This window comes from Epargyreus clarus, unplaced genomic scaffold (assembly GCF_041222505.1).
Source record: "Epargyreus clarus isolate Ecla_fem2 unplaced genomic scaffold, WU_Ecla_fem_2.2 ptg000011l, whole genome shotgun sequence".
NCBI lineage: Eukaryota > Metazoa > Arthropoda > Insecta > Lepidoptera > Hesperiidae > Epargyreus > Epargyreus clarus.
The window spans coordinates 1,445,966-1,470,158 of record NW_027332219.1 but is presented as its reverse complement, the minus strand read 5'-3'; the positions used below and the strand labels follow the sequence as shown (position 1 = coordinate 1,470,158).

Genomic DNA, 24,193 nt, shown 5'->3' with positions numbered 1-24,193 from the left:
TGAAGGTGGTACAAACCTTGAGAATTCTAATAACAATTGTTTTAAGCGTTGCTGTGTTCTGATTTGAAGGGACATATACGTTTCCGAAGCGTTCCAACTTAGTCCTCAGGGATAGCAACGCGTCTGTGGTTAACCTAAGATAGGAAGCTAAGTTTGAAGAACCTTAAATTGAAGCCTTGCCCCTCCAAAGGACCGAGATGGTCGCGTAATATATTCAGCATAAATACAGAAAGATTCATATGACAAAAGGAGAGTTAAAAACAAAATGAAGAACATTTTTCACGAAATATGGACATTTAATTTTTTGTATAAATTATTTGTTATTAAGAATTGACCAACGTGAGACATCCTTATTTGTTATTAAAAATCACCTCGTGTATACGAAGCTTTACATGTTATTAAAAATATAAAAACAAGTTATTTTCTCCTAACACGGTCGACCTGCTCTACGTTCTTTGATCTCCCGCCAATAAATATATCAACTAATTTCCCTCGCAATAAACGGAAAATGATTGGCGGATATTTTCCTTGTATTGAATGTTTCCTACTTAAATTGCTCGATAGGGATTTACTCGTTTGTGTATAACAAGAGCTTTAATGTACCGGATACCCTTTAAAGGGATTTTGATATTTCAGGCCGGGAACCTAGATTTTTTGGTTGAAAAAAAATCGTAATCCATGTCATGTCATTGCCTAAAACTGCCGGAGTCGAACCACGTCTCCGGCAGCACCGCCACACCTATTTTTGCCTAATAACAGCAGTGTTAAGCGCTGCTGTGTTCTGTGAAGGATTTGATAAGTTAGAAATACTTTTCTGAGGCATTCTAGCTTAGTCCTAGAAAAAGAAAAATGCGGCTGCTTAAGAATAACCTAAGTTACTCCGACAACTCATACGAATTCAACGACAATATCTTAAATTCCGTCAAGCCGTTTGTACTGCAGGGCGTGCCAACGAGTAAGATATACAAAGATACGCACGAATAACATTACCCTCCGTAGTAGGGTATAATTGTAGGTATTTTAAATATTAAACAGATATTTTGTTTTTATCTCTTTGTATGGTATTTTATTACACTTTTGACTTTCATATTTTTATTTAACTTTCGTGCAAAATTTCACAAGTTTAGACCAACCGATACAAGCTGTGCAATGTATCTTCCCTACAGAAATATAACATTTTAATTACCTTTAATACGTATTTATGATTTCAAAGTATAACATATTACCGCACAGTGAGATTACCAAGACATTAATGGGTTTGCAACAAGCACTAAGTGCGACAAAGACGGCGATACGCGACTTGGAATGTGTGTGACAGGGATAGAACGTTTCCCCCCTCCCGGTACATGGCGCGGAGGAGGGAAACTTTGACAAAGTTTCAGATGCTAATGGGTTCGGAAAGTTTAATATCTTATGGGATATCATGTCATATCTTAAACGCATTACAAGTATATTCGAACTCGGCATTAATGATTTTAGGCGTAGATTCTAGTTAATGGAAGTTTGTTCGATTCACCAGCGTTAGGAGGCCTACTAATGGATATAGGCCTGCTCTAATTGGTACCTGGTTAATTTCTGGTTTGAAAACTACAGTATAGCAGACATATTTCTCGAATTGTTCCATCTTAGGCGCCTGTAGGTATAATTTCTGAATTGTCTTAGAATTTTCGCGCGAATAAGCTAGGATCGTTTAAATAACACGAGGACTGGTTCCTTCCGTTAGTCAAAATGTAACGCGCATACGTAACACGATAATACGAGTATTTTATTTAATATCTAAAAATACTATCGAAGTGACGACACGTCCGAATCGAAACAGCTAATTTTAAAATTAATTTATAATATTAATATTGAATTATATGAATATAGATTACATTTCCTCTTTGCTGTGTACAAAATCTATCATAAACACGTATTTTAAGGATTTTCTACCTTTTTATGTGAGACGCCTTAGTGGTAAGGATATACTCCAATTTTCTCAGTTATATATAAACAATACGGCCACACCTATTTCTGCCAAATAACAGCAGTGTTAAGCACTGCTGTGTTCTGGTTTGAAGGGTGTGGTAAGGGAGACCTACTTTTCCGAGGCGTACCACCTTATTCCTCAGGGGTAGCAGCGCACCTATGCCTGACTTCAGGTAGAAATATCCAAACCTATCTGGGGTTGATTACAGATGTCCATGGGCGGCAGTAGCCACTTACCATCAGGTGGACTGCATGCTCGTCTGCTACTCCCATATTATAAATATATATGTATATATCAGTATATTCATGCATCCTACATATCTAAGATATCTAGATTCGTCACAGTTGTCTACAAGAGCTTAACCCCGATGCGGTCTGGAAGCGACACGCGTTTCAAGGCAGGACAGACGGAGCAATCTGCCTGTTAATATATACGGACACATGCGCCCGAGAAGGGTACGTATCTGAAATTCAAATGGCATGCATTAAGATTGGCAGGTGCTATTGGTTACACTTGAGGCCGTGTTAATGTGTACACGATGGTATTGTACGTACACTTTCGATAAAATTAACGTTTAAAAAAGCGTTTTAAAAATGAACAAAAATTTCGAATTAATTAACGTTTTTTATTCAATGAATAATTGCTTTCTGTTTTACGGAAGTACTCAGACACAGAGGATGTTTTTTATAAGTATGAAGTAGCAAACTGCTTGCTCAATGCAGTCCGCCTGATGGTAAGTGGTTATTGTCGCCTATGGACGTCTATAACCAGCTCCTTATAGAAGATATTCTAACTGAAGCCCATCACTGATGCGTTGCCACTGCTAAGGATAGAGATTGTCGCCTCATGTGTAAGTTAAATGATATCCACACCCTTCCACCAATAAAAGAAACAAGAGGCTTTCAAACTTAGTTCTGTGGGATAGCAACTAATCTATCGTAAAATTTATAAGTCACTTTCCCTAACTGGAGACAGCAATTGCTACCTCTAACTTACACATTACAACATTACCCTCCGCAATCGGGTAAAAAGCACAAAATTACACAAGAAAAAGCACCGTCATGTTTGTTCTAATGCCCTACGCGTTGAACCAACCTTTTTACGTTTGTCGTCGTAAAAATAAATGATGCAAGCAACGAAGACACTTAATTTCGCTAGAAAATACACTACGAGCCCCGGGCAGTGACTCGACGGTACATGAAATAAAAAATATACAAGTTTATTGTACAAGGGGTACTCACGATAGCGGGTTTTCATTTATTTTTTGGAAATATTGCATACATACATTTTGTTGACGATGATGCCCCATGACTAGAGATGGGCAGAGGGTTTAAACCCAATGGGTGGATACGGGTTTAAACCGGGTATTTTGGGTGAAATAGGGTTTAAACCCAAATAAACACCCAAACAGCGGGTGTAAACTATTGTCATTCATATTTTTATTTTCTTCGTGTAATATCATTTTTAAAATAATATTGTAAACAATTCACTAAATATGCACTCTAAAAGCACATATTTCATTTAACTACGCTGTTATAGTCATGTTATAGTCCATTCGGATGTGTTACATTTGGGTTGCAATTTTCGAAGACCCAATTATATTTTATAGATGTCAATGATTAGTGTAAAGGGCTTAGTGTACAGTTAAATCCTAATTTGTGGAGTCCCAACTGTTGTCCCTCGGCCGCCATCTTGAAAAAAGGGGCACAAAGCGTTTTTACGCTCTACCAGGCAAACTATTTGTCGCACAGAAATTTAGTAAGAACAATTATGGTTTCAAATTGATTTATCTATAATTTTAGTTCTATAACTTTTTGTCGTTAAACCAAAAATAACAAAGATAATAACAATAATAGATTAAACTTTGGGAAGACTTTTTTTTTTACTTTTTTCTACTTAATTTACAGAAAATGACATTGAAACATTTTGATAGAGGAGTTTTTATAGTCCGGTCAATTTAGACATAAAAATAGTAATCAAATAACATAAAGCTAAATTTCCGTAGAGACCTTGGGTTTACCATCACAAGTAAAGTTCCAAAAGTCCTCATCGATGTGTGTGTCGGCACTTATTCGGGGTCAAACGTCACAATTTTCGGGTTTCTGGATTTTTCTCGAAATAAAATTATCTATAAAATAATGTTTATATTTTTTTTTTCTTAAAGCTATAATTATTAAGATATTAAGATATTAAGATACGTAAGAATTACATTTTACATTATATGCCCATATTCCCACACCACCTGTGCAATAGTATACGAGAGGTATACTTATTTGTTTCGTCAAACAAATAGTAATTAAAAAGGTAATAAAAATAGATGAACCCCTAAAAATGTAATATTTAAAAATGTAAAAACATTAGAAATACAGTAAAAACCTATAGTATATCTATTAAATAAACATTTGAACTATTTTAAAAGCTTTGTGTAGATTTTATTAACTCATTTTATAAACACCCAAATAAATACCCAGTGGGAGGAAATAAACGGGTATTTATTGGGTTTAAACCCTGCACAGGGTTTAAACCGGGTTCTTTGCCCATCTCTACCCATGACTCTGGTTATGTGCGAATTTTATTCGGTAAAATCCCTCCGTTGTCCGTCTTCCACGCTACGTAGAGGACTTGGGAATCTCGAAGATCTCCGAGCGCGATGGCTAGCTCTACCCTGATTACCGTTTATCCAACCACACCTTCGGATGTTTACAAGGATTTACAGCCACCAATATCTTCCTACTTGGCGTCGCCGACTGGTTGGTTAAAGTTCCCACTCTTCCCATCGCCTCTTACGACAGGCCAGAAATACCGTAACTATTGTAGTCTCTAAACAGGGCTAACATCCACGAAACCAAATATCAGTCTAAAATCATACCTTGTATTGCATTATCTTCGAAATTACGTATCTAAATATCTAAAATTTAACTTAAACGGTTAAGCGGAAACATTTAAAAAAAAAAATTGTTCCACACGTGCATGTTACGAAGATAGCAAGTTAAAAAGCTTTTAATAAACGCCACGTATAAAGCACTCGCGCGCGAGACGACGATAGTTATTTTGCACGCGGTTGTATCCACGTGGTACGGGCAATATCGTACGAGCCACTTGTTGGAATTGGATGCGAGGCGGCGCAGGGCTGCCGAGGTGCTATTAAGATTGTGAATTAATGACTGATAGACTGCCTAGTGGTCTGAAACTCGACATCTCGATCGGGGGTCTCCGAATCTTCGCAATGCAACTCTGTTGTATATGTAGAAATCGTATAAGAAATTGTCTGCTTTACCGGGGACTGACTTAGAAAGAAGTTCCGTGCCCAGCGTTGGCACAAATTAATTTATTAGGATGATATTACAAAATAATGTTTGTCAATAATTGCTTCGCAAACTCGTCGTTTGTGGAAAAACAAAGTGTAGAGAGTAACTTTTATTTATTATTTTTTTCTTGCGGATAAAATTTAAATCGAAATTTATATATGTACATAGTTTTTAATATACATAAATTGACAGCCCTAGACTTCCGCAGCATTGGATAACATTTGCGTTCGACATAGCTAAGTTTTTTAATAAAATTTCATTCGAGCCCCTCCACCGTACACTACAATTCGAATTGCGTTCGTTTCGAGTTTCGTTTCGTATCGTTTCGTTTCGTTTCGTTTCGATTGCACCCCTTATCGTTTTATTGCCTTCCGGGCATTCCGCGATTGGTAAGAAACGTTCTCATTGTATTGTTTCGTTGAATTAATTTTGTACAACGAACGTTTTAATTTGGAATTTTATTGTCGAAAGTTTTCGTTTGCGCATGAAAGTGAAACATTGAAATTACAAGCGATACGTTTTAAGTTAAGCTATTGGGTTTTAATGATACGATTAAAGTCTAAGTGCTTTGTGATATCGATTTATTTTTACTATTAATTTTTGTTTTCGTGTTTCGTTTACCGGATGAGATACAGAATTTAATGGGATTTGCCTAATTTAAAATGAAATGTGAAAATCGATCTGAATCTCCTAAAATCTAAAACAAAAATGTATACTTTTCTTTTCTTATATTGGAATTGGATTACTTAGGTTAATCGGTCAATTTTTGCTTACAAAAGATCGAAATTTGCCAATTACTATTAAATTAGGGCATTGCCTAGCGGGGGCAGCTACCAACAGAGATTCAAACATAATCTTACATATTGTATGTCTACCGTTTGACGTCGCTAATTTTTTTGTTATTATTTTTGCAATTATTAATCAGGAATCAATTCATTAGATTCGGTGACACGGCATTGCCTAATGAATCGTAATTGCCAAAGAATGAATGTATAGAGAACTGAACTGAACGAACGAGTGAATCAACGAATGAACCATTTGAATCGAGTACAAAAGCATGCAATTAAACCGATTTTTATGTTTGGCAACAGTTCTCAAAGAGTTTCAATCAGCCTTTGGATGGCATATACGGGGGTTTGAAAAGCTCTTTTCTAATTTTGAACTGCGACTCCCTTTATGCGGTCGTATTTTTAATCACTGCCGATTTGAAGAGTACATTTTGGGAAAGCAATTACGGTTTTGTCATAGGCTTTTAAAGAGACGCGAAGGACTTTTTAATTTGGCTGGGTAATCATTTTTAATTAATCTTTATCATGCCGAGTTCTATCTTTAATTTTTAAGCTAATGCGTCATCTGAGTTCGACTTTATTTACAACCTTTTATTCCTTATTCGGACTCATCAGAAGCGAATTTTCAAAAATCCTTTCTTAGTGCTTAGGTATCTATATTTCACATGTCATTACTACGTAATTTAATGCTTCTAGCTGGTTAAATTATAAGTATGAAATAGATTATGGTTTAAGTTATTGTCTGTATGTTTGTGTGTTTACGATACCACAATGCAACAGTATATTATAAGTAAAGATTCATAGTCAGAATAATGCAGAACGAGTTTTCGTTACTTTTATTTATTCATATGAATTTGATATTGATATTAATTACACGCTTTTTTTCATATTGAAATTTATCTAAAGATTGATTTTCATATTGATATTGATGTTCATATTGCTAATAATATTTGTTCATTTTCATTGTTACAGGACGTCATACACACAATCAGCACACCACACGGACAGGTACAAAGGATCGTCGTGTTCAAGAAGAACGGTGTACAGGCCATGGTTGAATATCCTTTTCAAAAATATTAATTACTATTTATTATAAATATTCATCAGTATGCGAAGTTGGTATGTGTTACATTATCTTTTTATTAAGGTTTATATAATCTCGGTTAGTTCTTGTATTACTAAGTAAAGGTAGAAGGTAATTTGGACTGATTTGGATTTATATTAGACTACATCTTTTGATTACATTCGATAATGTCGTATTAAATAAACGTTTAATAAGTTATGTAAATATAAATATACTGACAGTGAGTATATTATTTATTTTAATCATTATATTTCGTTTAATAAATTAGGGATGAAATTTGGTAGGCTATTGATAGAAATCCTTGACTGCAGAGGTTAATGTTGAGAATGGAGATTGGAGAGTATGTAGATAATTGTTTCATTATTTGCCACACAATACACTCCAAACGACTCGACCGATTTTATTTAACACATGAGTTGTCTTAGTAACTATTAATTTTTAATTTGAAAAATCCTCATTACTTGCTGCATTGTTTTTTTTAAGTTCCAACCCTATGGTTCAAAGAGACAGTTATAATTATATCAAATGCGTATTTATCACAATATTAGGTTATTAAATATTTTATCAATAAATCCTGAGATTATCAAGTGTTCACACTATTCGGGATCAATATATCATTAACGTAAATGAATTTAAACCTCAGTAGGTTTAATTTATCAGTCAGCAATACGTATGAAGTAATCCTTTCAATGGTTAATTTTAAATAAACACTCTCCCCCCCGTTCCCCTCCGTCCATAGGGAACCAATCGCGTTAAATGGAGCGAACCGTAAACTTTGAGCTGTGTATTTTTCAGTGGCGCACTGAAAACGGTCTTGGTTATAAGCGGAGGCGTTATATGTAACTTCTTTTTATTTACGCGTCATTTTATTAAAGTCTTTTTTTTATTAAAGTCCTATTGTGGGGCTATTACTATAGAAAGTGCACCTGTAGTTCTGGTTATGTTTGTGGTAGTATTTTTAACTTGCGCTACAAACAATTACTTGTTTATTTGTATTGCAGGCGTATGGAAACTTCAAAAAGCAAAGAATTGTTGAAAAAATGAGAAATGTACGCTTCTTTTTATATAAACGTTTAAACCACCGCCACGCTTATTCCTGTCTTATATAATCAGTGTAACGCTACTGTGTTCTACTGTGCCGCGGTGTGTTAAAGCAGACTTTTTTAAAATCTACCGTAATCCTCATTAATGGCAAATCATTTATGTACTATTCCAGTTCCATATAAAATTGATAAGAAAATAATGTGTGTGGACGGCAATAGCTATCTAATAACAGACGACCTCTTTTTTGCTCCCATTAAAAAATAATTATTATTTAAATTACAATTCCGCTCTCCGCTGTCACTCGCACCGCACCCATATCGCGTCCACAATGGCCGCATATCGTTAACAGTAAAAAGGCGTATATATAAATAAACATTCGTAACCGGCGTTTGTTCGTGTAGTTATATTGTTTATATTTCATTGCACAAGTGGCTTTTACGTGGCCCCGCCGTTTGTGTTTTTATAACGCGAATGTGTTTATAGGGCGGTTTTATTCGAAATAACTGCCCTATGGTTTTATTGGACTATTTCGTGCACGTGACTCCACGTGTGTACAATGTCGGGCAAATATTGAAGAACACTATGGTCTACTCCGGCACCACCGCCACACGTATTTCTGCTTAATAACAGCAGTGTTAGGCGCTGCTGTGTTTTGGTTTGAAGGATGTGGTAAAGGATACCAGTTCAGTCCTTACTGGAAAACCTTTTTTTTATTTTACAGGTACAGTATTCCCCACGATATTTTCCTTCACCATTAAAGCAAGTGATAATTAATCTAATCTAAATATATATAACTCAAAGGTGACTAACTGACATAGTGATCTATCAACGCACAGCACAAACAACTGGACGGATCGGGCTGAAATTTGGCATGCAGGTAGATGTTATGACGTAGGCATCCGCTAAGAAAGGATTTTGATCAATTCTATCCCCAAGGAGATAAAAATGGGGATGAAAATATTACTTCGTAACGCGAGCGAAACCGCGGGCAAAGTCTCGTTTCTAATACGAAAATAACTTTGAAAAATCAAAAATGTTCGAATCTCGAACCCCTCGATCGAGAGGTCGATTTTCAAACACTAGGCTATCACAGCTTTAAAGTTCAAATCCTTACTTAGAACCAAATCGAGAGATAAAGTTCGCCACTCGTCCATTTTATCAATCGCGCTAGTTTCATCTCAGCTTTTTGCCTGAAAGCCTAACAGTTTGGACACTTCGGTCCCTCGTAGATTCATATCGTCACATTTGTATGCAAATATCGGCCGTTACGATAAGCGGTGCCGATACTTTATGCCCGGCTCGTGATTAAAAATCAATTCCGTTAATAGATAATGGATATCGATCCGCATAATACTGGTAGCCGGCTATCGCTGTGTACGGTTTGTTGTGTAGGATTATTTGTGCGTGATTAAAATAGGTCATAAAACGGTTTTGAGAAATTTGAAGTGGAAAATGTTATTTTAATGGTTCCGTTTGAAACTTTTTAAGCCAAATCTTTGCAATAGATTAGGGCTACTAGTGATTTCTGCCTCTGAGGAATTCATTTGTATGCTTAGTATAACTAAATGTCTGCGTGAGGTACCTACTAGTTTTGTAATATACTTTATCTTCTTTTTGACATTATTTTCGTATCAGTTTACTTCGCCTATTAAATTTATTTGAATTTATATTAATGAACAAAAAATTACAAACAAAAAAATTTTTTTTTGTTGAGGAGGGGAAAACTTCAGAAGGTACCCAGTGTCGTTCCCACGACACTGGGTTATGTGGGATTTTTACCGCACTAAAACTCCCCCGGCGGCTATCCTCACCGCTGCGAAGAGGACTCCGGAATCTCCAACGGAATGCAACCGGAGTCCTCTGAACGTGTTGTCCCATCAGGCTCCGCCCAGGTGAGCTCAGGCGCTCTCCACACCGTCTGCTGTTTACGACGGTATGCGACCACACATACCGCCGTCCTTCCCGGAGTTGCTTGCTGGACGGCTCGACCTCCCAATCTTGCCGCCCGCAACCCCGGAAGCCCCCTTTTAGTCGTCTCTTACGACCGGCAGGGGATACCGTAGCCCTATTCTAGTCCCGGGACTACAGGGATACACTTGTGCTGCCTACTCAGTACTTAGTTATTCAAGTTACCAAAAACCCATTGAGTTCCACTTTCGTACACCATGCCACCATAAAAAAAATTAAACCGTTAAAAATAAATTTTAAAGAACGTTTTCCATGAAAAGTATATTTTTATAGTGCCCGTCTTTATTGCCCATAAAATTAACCTGCGCTTACTCGACTTATATGTTGCTTAACTTTGACACTTATGGCTTACAAAATAGAGTTGTGTATGAGTTTTGATGTGTGTACGTGTGCGCGAGTGAATCGTAAAGGAAAGTGTTAAATAAACATATAAATTGAGGGCCCTTGGAAATGTAAGGGTGTTATAAAATATGGAGAGTTAATCTATTTTCGGATTGTGTTACCTAGAAGCATTTTAGTGGTTTTGATTGAGGAATACCAAAATTAAAAAAAAGATAAAAAATAAAGTTTTTTTTGTATAGAAGTAGTAAGCTGGCATGCCGTCCGATGGAAAGTGGCTACTGCCGCCCATTGACATCTGTAATTAACCTCAGATAAGACTAAATTCCTACCTGAGGTAGGCCACAGATGCGCCACTACCCATGAGAACTAAGCTGGATTACGGAACAGTATGTCACCCTTACCACACCCATCAAACCAGAACCACAGATAAACAAATAGTTACTACGTCCAAAACACAGCAGCGCTTAACACTGTCATTATAAGGCAGATATAGGTGTGGCGATGGTGCCACAGGAGTCAAACCACATAGAGTTCTACCACTATAAAACTTAATCTTATGGATATTATGTTTGTTTAAGGCTGCTAGTTCTTTTGATACTATCAATAGGTATATGAAAAAGACATACCATAAAAGTCGTTTATCCAAACCCTTATAAATATAATATTCAAGTTTTCTTTTTTATCATAAGTCCAATCACATCACAACATCGCGCCACAGACACGAATAGTTATCAGATTTATGTATCAAGCCGTGAACAGCTGACAAAACCGCTGTTTTAATACGAATATAGTCCACGCATAAAGGTGGTTTCACATTGGATGAAATATTTCGAATATTTTTACGGAGAAATATGTTTAATTTCTATTATTTTAATGTATTGATATTTTTTCTACAATATTTCGACGGGACCGATGGGAGTTGGTTATCATTTGATTGCCATAATTATTGAATTGCACGCTTAAATATTTCTTTGACGTATTATTTTTGTATTGACAAAATATACTTTACATAGTTATTATTGTTAAAAATTAAAAATATTCACTTTACATGATAATTTAACAGAAAATTTATCAGTATTATTAACCCATCATCGTCGCACAGGTATCCACTCATAATGAAAATTGCATAAAAGATAAATATTAAAAAAAAAATCATATAAATACTATTTTTTTATATGTCATCAGTACATAAATCTATACGCCTTAAACATAATTATATCTATTATTTTTAGCGAACAAAAAAAATCAAATATGTATATCGCATCGCACCGACAGCACGTACAATCTTATTTTATTTCATCAATCACGCCACATCAAAATAATAACGATTATTTTTGATGAATAATAACATTAATAATATAAATTTATATTCAAATATATCGCCATTCAGTGTGGCACCACCGTTACAAAACCGCAATTAGTGTCTGGACGTTTTGGTGAACTGGTAATGCACACGCGACGCTCTTTTATGACATTCTTCAGCAACTATGACGTAATTTTGGGCGGGAAAAATTCCGACGAAACACGCTTTCTGTGTGCCTCGAGTCGTTCTACGCCCAACTTTATATTTTAACGTTAATTTACTGCGTTTTTTGTGTGCGTTGTAGGTATTCTTTTGTGTGTAAATTTTTGTGTAGTTTTTTGGTTAATGTTGTGGGGCGCGCAACTTAAAATGAAAGGTCGTCTTGCGGGTCAACTTTGATTGACTTGACCCAAATCCTGTCATTTTAAAAAATCAGTGTACAATATATATATGTACGCCCTTATTTAAAGCAGAGGCGCGTCTTTGAGTAACGAATCTCTTTGAGTAACAAAGATCTCCTGATTATAGACAATAATTAATAATTTCGTATTTAATCAATAATAATCTTATATTTAATGTAAATTGTAATCTTAATTTCATTATATTTTAATTTATTAGAGCGTCAATTCTGTAAATGCCGTGTTCACCTATAATTGTAGGTTCACGACTCATTTATCTAACGTTTGCAATTTATATAACTGTATATTACGTTAGTGAACCTCTAATAAATAAATAAACTAATAATTCAAGCACTAAGCAATCATTGCATACAGTTTAAATACGCCCTATAATCAAGTAAGTTTTTTGTATCAATGAATCCATTATTCATAACATCCATACGACTTACTTTGTTGTAAAGTGGTCATTGCCGCCCATGGACATCTGTAACCAATACCAAATACGGTTCAATCTTAGTCGAACACACGCAAAATTCATTACAAAGACGTATAGGTAAAGAAACAATTTCAAATTTTCATCGCGTACACTCATCTCCAATTTGCATTATCCAAATTACTTACAATTTCACAATTAAATACCGATTTGTACAAATCTGATTTTATAAGAATTTATGGCGTAGCTATTTGAGAAAATTTATTTTCTTGGCAGAAGACTGGGTAAATTAATCGGTGATCATTTTTCACCGAGCGAAACATTTTTTTAATAGGCCCCACCATACATTTTAAAGAAGAATGATTTTGAAAATGTAATCATAAATTCATGAAATACTTTTCTTGGTACAAAACTACAATGAATCATTATTATTAATGTAAGGGTTTTATCATATTTTATTTTAAAAATGTGTAATATATTTTTTTTTTAATTAAGTTGTCAAATTTGTGATTTTTCGATCGACTTCCCAAAGGAAGAGAGGTTATCTATTCTTTGCGTATATATATTTTTTTTGCATTTTGGCATTACCATGAAATTTAATATGTTTTCTAACTGAGATATTTTTATACCTAATATATCGTTTAGAGTTTTAACGTAATATCATTATGATTAAATTTGTTCTCTCAACTAGAGAAATATTATGGAAACAAAATACCCGACTGCTTAAAAATATAACCTATCTTAGTGCGTCAATATAAGTGGATCCAACGACACCTCATACTAGTATATTCGTCAAGCCGTTTGGGTTGAATGAGCCCTGCTTATTTACACATTACATATTATAAATTAGCTTTGAATATATAGACCCAGATGTTTTCCTTTTATACTTGTATAAAACTCTCCTATTATTTGAAACACCAAATCACGCAATAGAGACAATTCCGTGCGGCGTTCTGCACGAATAAATCTTTAGAAGAACGCATATGCATACAGAATTGTTGATTGTGCGAATAAATAAAATTTCAAGCTCGTTTGATTTACGGCAAGTCGGTCTGTTTATTGGGGGTGTACACATATTTATCAACAGGGAATCGTATTGTCTAATTGTTCATTGACTGTATTCGTAATTGCGTGGGTTTTTGGACTCCGGACTGTGGACCCCCCCCCCCTCCCCAAATTTTCAACCCCCGTATTGTCATGTTTTAAATCGTCGATGTTTTATTTTTGGCTTGGCCCGTGTACTGTTAAAAGAATATTCATAGAAGAATATTAGGCTTAATATAATTTACGTCAAATGTTAATTTATTATCAGACAAGGCTAATGTTAAAGAGTACATGAATTATGTCGTACAAACATACAAATATTTTAAAAGGGGCTTGGAACTTTATTTTAGGTGTAACTACATGATTTTATTAATAACGGGCAATAAAGTAACAGATCGACTGCCTTGATCCGACTCGACGCGTATAGATTTGTGAACTCCCCCGAACGCGTTTGTTTCTTTATAAAAAAAAATCCGATGAAATACAGCTAGCACGTGGGCAGCTTAAACTACGACCGTTTATCACACCGAAACGTAACAATAATATAATTTGAGGCGAATTGTTCTTTGTATATTTCTTTATCGTAATTTAGTGCATTTGAATTGGTATAGGATTAATTGTGTTAGCGGTTCGCTAATGTATGCTTTGTTTGTTTTTGTGTACAATTTATTGTTTAAATTGGACATAGTTACAATATAATAGAGTTATGATGCTGTCATGTCTTGTAAGTTATTTCTTATGGACAAACTGACAGACGGACAGACTGAATTAAAAAAATATTAAGATGTAAAATTTGGTTTTAAATATTTGTTCGTATTAATGATTATTCTGAATTTGTTCTTTTTTTTACTTATTGGTGTAGTTGTACACAACATTTATGTTTGGCTTAATATTTAGGGGATGTCTTTTAAAAGTAAAAAATAAAGAAAAGCCTTATATGTATTAATATGCACAATTACTTATTACTTAGGTACAATTATTTATTATTTTAATATTATTTTGACGACCCGCGTCGCGGAGCGGTCATCATACCGGTCTGACGCGCAATGTGTCCCGGGTTCGATCCCCGGCCAGACAGATATTTAAATGATGAATTTAGATTTCTGTTTCTGGGTCTGGGTGTTTATGTATTTGTCTATATGTGTGTCCATGGCACCCACGACACAGGGAATCCTAGTGTGGGGCTGTGAGTGTAGAAAGCTTTTATTTATTTATTATTATGTTTATCAATTTCATATTTTTTCTCACACACACAGTTACATCTTCAGAAAATTCATCTGAACATGTAACATTTGATAACCTTTACTGATTGATCGCTTTTTCACTAAAATAAACAGTATTTTGTATAAAATAAAAAAGTTTCAGACGGTGCCAACTATTTGCAATTTAACGGTCGGCCGGTCGAAGCTCCGGTTTAACCTTCAACTTGAACGTATTTTTCGTACATTAGTCATTCTTTTTTTATCGTCGCTACTTCCGAAAATATTACCGTGCCGTGTAAATGTGGGCGTTGATGGGTTAATGTTGGCGCAAGGTCGGTGGTGCGACGACCTGGGTGTGTATGTGTTTTGTAATATAGATAGCAAAAGCATGCTGGTTATATGGCAAAAAGTGGTGTGTAAGCGTAGTAGAACCCTGTGTGGTTTGATTCCGGCGGCACCACCACACCTATTTCTGCGTCTGCTATTATAGCAGTGTTAAGCGCTGTTGTGTTCTGGTTTGAAGGATGTTGAAAGGGAGACTTATCCGAGGCGATCTAACGATGTCTTTAGGGGTAATGAACCGTCTGTGGCCGACCACAGATAGGTCTGTAATCTTCTCTGGATCTCGTGGGTTAATAACAGATGCCCACGGGCGGCAGTAGCCACTTACCATCAGGTGGACTGTATGCTGGCTACCTTTTATTCCATTACAAAATAAAAGAGGCTAACTTAATTTGATGTAACTTACGTATTTTAAGCATTAGTTCATGTTGTAAACTTATTTCATACCTGCAGACTTTATTTATTACTAAAAAAATAATTAATTAAACCTTAAAAACATTAACGAGGATGCATGGTGATGGACGCACTTGGAGTTGTTAAACAATAAACAATAACGAACGGTTATTTTGTATTCCGTTAAGCGGATCGGTTTGATGAATGGACTCCATAGTTATCTCCGAAATTGGTTTTATTCGAGTATACAGGCTGTATTTTTCAACTGCACTTACATTTCAATACGAAATTCGAAAATATAGGGAGCAACTTAAATGCTTTAGATAAAAACTAAAATTACTTAATTAGATTTTAAAATAATATATTTTCCTAGCCGGAGTCGAAGTAGTTTATTTTGAAAAAGAAACATCCTGTATTATAATGCCATGTTATAATATCGCTTATAAGAATCAAATTTATAGTAATAGAATGCTATATATAGAAGGGAAATTGTGTATATTCACTTGATTTTGTACAGAATTTATACAAAATTTGTATTATGTTTCTCGCTCACACATTATATAGAACAAGTGAGAGGGAAGTATAAATGCTACCGTTTTCAATTACAAACTTTATTGAAACAAACTTTACTATACATATGATTTTTTTTTTTGTATGTTTTTATTGTTCGATATTTTCACATTTCTTGTTGTCAGATGGGAATTGTATGAAAAATAAATATTTTTTCAGGTGGCTCATACTTGTGTATATAGAGAAATGTTGTTAGTTCGTATTGTGTGTTGTTTTATTCGCGTGAGAGTACTCGGTGATTCAATACGTAAAAAATAATAGAAGTAAATTTATCAACGGTTTTCATACGATTTGGTTTTTAAATGACAATGGATTGGTTTTGTATTTATTTAACAATAGCGCAGTTGTTATTGTTTATTAAATTTAATTACGTCTTTGGTCAATATTACCTGAGGATAAATATAATATAAATGAAGTAAATTTAGACTCCTAACTGAAGACTAAGCTAGGACTTCTCGGATAAATATGCCTTGCCCCTCACGCTACAATCTGGAACATAGCAGTAATCAACATTAGTGTTATGAGGTAAAAATGTTCTGACGGTGGCGCATCTAACGCCAAACCACAACAGGTTCTACCACCTGCAAACTGCTTACTATGTATGGATACGTTATTTTGATAAAAAGCTGTATAATGCAATAAAGCATTGCATTTCATTCACATATTTAAACATTCCCTACATAAGTATGTGAATACATATATCTAAGGTTGAATAATAAAATATTCTCCATTCCCCTGAATTTGAAATTCTTTTCAATTACTCCAACGGGCTCGAACGAGTAACTTCTTAATATTTATTAGCCATTCTGTCCGAATAATAAGTTTTCGTATAATTATTTTTAGAGTGCGCCTTTGGGGGTTTTATTCAAATTCTTTGGAACTCTACCATCGAAATTAGTTGGTACCTACTGTGAGGGGAAATTTCTGTGCTTGTAGTAAAACATGAACAACGTCCTACGTTTGGATAGTTATTAAAAGTTAATCATAATTTTAGTAATTTGCTCTATTGACATTTGTGTATGTTTAAGTATGTATGTATGTATGTAAGTATGATGAGCTTAAAGCTGCCTTTATACTAGATTAGCATGGAAGCAAAGCGGTGTAGCAAGGAAGCTTATATCTGGTCGAAAAGTAGCGTCCGCGCCAAACTGTTAGTCCGCTCTGAAGTTGTTGCGCGCTGGTGTAGTCAGACAGCCAATATCTACAATTTACTATTGCGACGCGACTCGTTTCTGTATTCAGAGCGGACTAGCAGTTTAGCGCGGACTGTACTTACCTTAAATGTCATCAATGAAAAAAGTGGAATATTTAGGATTTGATTCAAATTCCCATCACCGGATGAATAAATAAAGATGAATAAGTAAAGATAAATGAATTAGTCAAAAATATTTGAAAATTAATATCGAATCCCACCACCGACCGTAACGTTTGGTGCAAAACTTTAATGTTCGCGTAACAAAAGCGTAAAACGGACGAATATTACGAAACTTTGTTACGAAAATTCAATTTTAATGCCACAATATTGGATGGAACTTTTTTGGCCTACAACTAAAACTATTGCTACTGGCTTTTTATTACGTGATCGGTAAGTTAAAAGCTATATGGAGTTTAGATTTGTAAAAAAACGAGCTTTTTCCCGCAGCTTCGCTCGCGTTACGAAGTAATATTTTCATCCCCTTAGGCGTAGAATTGATCAAAATCCTTTCTTAGCGGATGCCTACGTCATAACATCTAACTGCATGCCAAATTTCAGCCTGATCCGTCCAGTGGTTTGGGCTGTGCGTTGGTAGATCACTATGTCAGTCAGTCACCTTTGAGTTATATATATTTAAATTAGATATTGAATTTCTGGTTATAGGTCTTTATGAAAATTAAGTTAAACTTAACAATATATGAATTCTATCTTTTTATTTTGAGCTTGAAGTACCGCAAATAAGCATGCAGTCCACTTGTTAAGTGGTTATTAACGCCGATGAGTATGTGTATCCAACTCCATATAGAACTTGAAAGCAATGATAGGTGTTGCCTCAGGACTAAAATAGTTAGAAAACCTCACATGGAAGTCAGTTGGCATGTACACTCTTTCACCTAACCTCTTTGCGCCAGAAATAGATGTAGTGGTAGTACCTCCCCCTGTTGAACTATACTGGTTCTACCACCTTTTGTAATCTTCCTAATGTAACGTAATGTATTGTAACGTTGAACCCTGATTATCTTTGACTGATAAAACGGTGTGGTCTGAAGTAGCTCCAGCTCCACATGTATCATTACGTTAAGTTTGTCATTGTATAAACCATTAATTTTTTAAAAGAGATGTGTGTTATGAAGTTTCGTTAGCCGCTTCTTCTTCACAACGAAACACCTTGTGAAGTGTTGTGAAGTGATGGTAGTTGTATTGACATTAAAAAAGTGCTCTGTAAAAAACCTAAATTGAATAAAATAAATAATTTTGTTTTTTTTTTATTTTACTTTGAGTTGCTTTTCTTTTTTATAGAGTACGAAAACACTAGTAGGTAATTATTATAATAGAAATCAGTCCAAATTACCGTATAACACCTTTTTCTACATTTTAATATACAATTTGCGATATGTATTTCCTGTTCCAAATGTTTGCCACACAAAAATACACCTTAACTCAGTACAACAAGTTCGAGAGCGTGGAGTCGGCGACGAGAGCGAAGGAGTCGCTACACGGCTGCGACATTTACTCCGGATGCTGTACACTCAAAATCGAGTTTGCTAAGGTGAGTCGAATTTGTTTAGAAAATGTTATAACTGGTTAAAAATTTTTCATTAAGATATGTAACGTTTTTTTAATTCTTTTTTTTACTAAAATATAAATATCGGTTATTATCAATCTACTGGTATCTCACGGCTATCTACTCCATAATGAAACTCCTTGTGGTGGTGGTGAAGTGGTGGTTGATATGTTTGACGTTCAAGAAGAGTTCTGTAAAGAATATATTTTGAATACAAATTTATTTCATTAGTCCCCTGTTAAAGGGGGGAGTTAAATTCATAGTCCACTTCTCTCTTCTTCGTCTTAGAGTTTACACATCTAGCAAAATTCTACTTTTTATCTTACTGTCAGTCATGTAGGTTTCTGTACTATGTATTTCTTAGCAATTGAATCAAATGTCATCATAAACTTCGAATACGCATGAAAAGACGGATATGCGTGCCAAAATTTGAACACAGTGAGGTCGAAAATCTTATAAGTAGGGTTCTTTATATATTTTGGCATAAATAATATTTGGCATAGTAATCTTATAAATAATATCTCAGAAAGTATTTCTCGGAATAAATAACTTATTTACGGGAGAAATACAAGGTGGGAAAATGGGAATTTCTGAAAGACGAAAATATTAACTGACCGAAACGCCGCTAAGTGAGCGTCCCGTGGAGACTCCACTTAAGCGAGGTGTCGAGTTACCGATAGATAGATATAGATAGATAGATAAAAATAGATAGATAGTAATAGATAGAGAGGTAGAGATGTATGTTTAAATTGATGGATAAGTAAATAGAGTCTTTTTTTTTGTTTGAAGTATCAAACAAAAATACAGTCCATCTGATGGTAAGTGGCTTCTGCCGCCCTTGGACTGTAGACACCGTACATAAGTTAGATTCCTAGTAGATGTAGTTGGGCACGGATACGTTACTACCTCTGAGGACTCAGTTGGAATGCTTTGGGAAACTATGTCCTTCGAAGTCGAACCATAAAGGATTATTAAAGTTAAAGTATCTTTATATGATTTCATGATAAACTTCACGTTTCTATTTTTGACTGTTCTGTACGACCTTTTAGAATTATTTTTAATTAAATTTGTCTTTAGTACTTCAAGAACAATGTAGTTTCGTGATTTCGAATTTCGAACACTGAAAACATAGGTACGTTTATATGACTTTATAAATACTGTATGCTATTAATCATTATCTCATAATGTCGTGCTGGCCATTCGTCGTATAAGAACGAGTGGTACCCTTAATGCGAGCAGATCTGTGGGCCAGAACCTCACATTTTTTTGTGAAAAGACTCCTCAAATATCGCACCGAATTGTGTCAAAAACGAAAAAGCAAAAAATTCTGTTTCATTTGACTGCATTGTACTTCCAATCTTTATCTTTTTTCTACTTTGCTTCTCGCTTATCTTTTTCTACCTTTTTGTGCTCGTTTCACATATTCCCGTTACTTTCGGGACGCTATGACAATTTTGCCAATGCACGAAATTGGAAAATGTTTGAGTGGATATTTAAAATTTTCTTCCAGAATTTTTTGAGCTTGAAAACGAAGTCCCGCTGGGGACTGTGTGACTTCCTTTTCCAATTTTGAACAAAAGGTTAATATTTATAACTCACATGCAAAAAGTTATAGACGCAAGTAGAAAACCAGCTTGCAGTTCACCTGATGGTAAATGGGCATTATGCCTATGGACATCTGTAAACAATCCTCACTAATATTATAAATCCGAAAGTAACTCTGTCTGTCTGTCTGTCTGTCTGGTTGTCTCTTCTTCACGCCCAAACGACTGAACCGATTTTAATGAAATTTTGTACAAAAATAGTCTGAGACCCGAGAAAGGACATAGGATAGTTTTTATCCCGGAAATTCCACAGGAACTAGGGATGGCGGTCTAAGATCGATTAATCTATCTTTTGGACCCAAAACATCGATTATTTTAATCGATATTAGTAAGGATTGAATCGTAAACTATGCATTTGATCAAGTGATGATCTTTAGCAAAGTTGAAGGTACGTTTTATGTATGTTAGTATGTTATATTATTTTCTTTTAAACGCGGGCGAAGCCGCGGGCAAAAGCTAGTGCCATATAAAACAGGGGTTCTGTAGTAACCTGTAGTCGATCACAGATTCATTGCCACTCTTCAGGACTAAGTTAGTCGCCGCATCCACACCTTCCTCCGACAACACAAGACCTGCTTCACTTTTGAAATAATTGTGGCATTGGCACCTCCCCGTCTTCAGTGTAAGCATATTGGTTACGTTTCGTTCGGTTTCAGTTTTAGCTAGTATAAGTGTTCTCATATTCGTCTTTGCTTCTAGGGCATGCACGACACAGGGAATCAGTATTGCTACTATGTATATATTTGAAGGAAGTCTTTCAAATTTATTTTAGTCCTATATACCTCATTTAGTCGTAAGGAGCAGGGGTGATCAATATTTCTTGTCGCCGGACGCAACATAATGGCCTCCTTTGTTGGACAAAATTCGTCGACTTTGGCCGTCGTGCGATTTGTCGTCGCACAATCGCGATTACGAGGGTCGCTTGTAAATAAATATTTATCGGGGCATTGTGTCACGGGATGTTTTGCAACCCTCGTTACGGTGAGGTCGGGCCAAGTGGACCGCGAGTTGAGATGTTAATAGCGCGGAATCATATTCCGGTACTCTGTGACACGAGTGGCGTATAAGCTTGCGGTTTCGTTTCTTTTTGTGTATGGAATGTATCAGATTACTTTTTTGTTTTTTTTTTTTAAACCTTTTGTTAGGTTGCGGTGGTCGCGGCGAAGGTTTAGGTACCATGTCTATGTGTGTGTGATTGAGTTTTTTAAGGAATACAATTTTCAAGTGCTTCTTGCAGTCCATCTGATTCATTTTAAGTTGAGGTTGAAACTGTGTAACCATCAATCAACCATCAACCATTATTACCACGCTTTGCTTGGATTGTATGTATGTGACGGAATCTTTGAACACAATTTTTACCCACTTTGAACGGTCAGATTAATTTTATATTTTGAACAATTATCACAAACCGTTGATAAAACACAATTTTAATAATTTTATCCCATTTCCTCATCAGGATCGTTAATTTCCTCGTCAGGGTTAACGATTTTCCTTGTGCGATTTTAGCGAGGTTTTTAGTTTTTAAACTATAATATATTATCCCACTGTAAGGACAGGCGTTTCTTCTCAAAGTAAAAGGGGTAACTTAACCTACCGCGCTGACCAATTGCGAATTAGTAGACTTTACACAATTTTGAAGCCTTTTTTTTAAAGAACCCCTTTTCATGCAGTTTTTTTCAATTTTTGAATAAAAACAAACGAGTTCCAACCATCATGACCTCTTGACGCCTACGACATTGGATTTGAATAATGTAGCGAGGCAGACACATATACCCACACGCAATCAATAGCAACGTTAGTATAACATGAAACAATACAATACAATACAATACAATACAATGAAATCATACGATTATTTTTATGTGCACAGCCTGCTAAGACGCTTGTTTCTACTTATATTTTTTGTTGTCACGTAGGTACTTTGTTGAAATGTTCTTTTGGCACAAGAATATCTACACAAAGAAATAGAATTTGAGTGTTTGTTTGTAATATAAAAATAACTGATTTTCTCTAATTGCATATTAAAGTAAACTGAATACTTAAGAAAAAAAAGTATTACAATTTTTGTCCAATTGTTTTTACAATGGTCTGCCTGTCTGTTTGATACGTCTAATCTCCGAAACGGCTATACCTATTTTGATAGCACTTTCACTTGCACTTAGCTTAAACATAATATAGGCAACTTTAATTTTAAAGTTTGATTAGAGTCGGTATTATGCACAAAAAAGAAACACGGAAACAGTAATTTTAATCTGGACATTTCATATTTTTAACACGCTTTTATTAGCTTGGGTTGTATGTATGTACGTAACAGTCACGGAATCTTTGAACCCGATTGCTATCCACTTTGAACGTTCAGTTTAATGCAAAATTTTGAAAAATTATCAAAAACCGATGACAATAAACGATTTTAATAATTTTGCACGATTGTCCTTATCAACATCCTCAGGATTAACGATTTTACAGGCGAGATTGTTCGAGCGCCTGGGGCGCCTTTCGAAAACTGATAAATGGAGCACTCCACGCTTTTTTCACAATTATACTATTTACTGTTCCTTAATTGATTGCTAGATTGAAAATTATTTTCTCCTTTTAGGTTGATTTTATCATAAAAGCGTGTTTTTTAGTTTTTTAAAGTATATTTTTACACTGTTAAACGCGGGTGAAACCGCGTGACACAGCTCGTAACATATAGAAGTGTATTCGCCGAGCACCAATATCGGGGAATAAAATTTTACTATGTAGAAAGCGCGTGTCGCGCGAAGGAACTCACTTTAATAGCGATCCTTATGTGGATATTCTGAATTCCAGATGTTTGTACATGGGCATGTTGAAACAATGGCGCTTTTGTTCTTTTGAAGTTGTACTGCTTTAGAGGGAAAATGTCGAAATAGTGAAATTTTAATTAGTTAAACTATTGTAAGCATATCGTCACGCAAAAACGACAGGACGGAGTTAGCCGGAAAGCAAACTGTACATTTTTTTATATTATAGGAGGAGCAGACGAGCATGCAGTCCACCTGATGGTAAGTGGCTACTGACGCCCATGGACATCTGTAATCAACCCCAGATAGGATAGATATTCCTACCTGAGGTCGGCCATAGATGCGCCGCTACCCCTGAGGACTAAGCTGGAACGCCTCGGAAAAGTCTGTCTCCCTTACCACACCCTTCAAACCGGAACACAGCAGCGCCTAACACTGCTGTTATTAGGTAGAAATAGGTGTGGCGGTGGTGCCGCCGGAGAAGACCGACAAAGGGTTCTACCACCTTCAAACATGTACAAATTTCTGGTATTCATTTATTTATTTGTATCTTTATAAAGATTTTTTAAAATTTTTTGTCATCTGGGTCTAGGTGTTTGTGTATTGACTATATTCGTCTATGTGCCTACTAATATGTGTACCACTCTCGAATGCCACCCACGACAACACCTGCAACAAAGGGAATCCGAGTGTGGGGCTATCAGTGTAGAAAACATCTTTTATATTCCACGAGCTTTTGCCCGCGGCTTCGCTCGCGTTACGAAGTAATATTTTCATCCCCTATTTTATCCCCTTGGGGGTAGAATTGATCAAAATCCTTTCTTAGCGGATGCCTACGTCATAACATCTACCTGCATGTCAAATTTCAGTCCGATCC

The 24,193-nt window shown here is 35.5% G+C and overlaps 1 protein-coding gene across 4 annotated transcripts in view; it reads left to right on the top strand.

Moving 5' to 3' along the window:
• sm (heterogeneous nuclear ribonucleoprotein L) overlaps window positions 1–24,193 on the top strand; it is a 474,381-nt gene that overhangs the window by 383,599 nt on the left and 66,589 nt on the right. For all 4 annotated transcript variants that reach the window (XM_073077712.1, XM_073077709.1, XM_073077714.1 and 1 more), the window contains exons 3-4: window positions 7,038–7,123; window positions 18,836–18,932. In XM_073077712.1, the coding sequence (XP_072933813.1) occupies window positions 7,038–7,123; window positions 18,836–18,932 (183 nt within the window). The remainder of the gene's footprint in view (window positions 1–7,037; window positions 7,124–18,835; window positions 18,933–24,193) is intronic.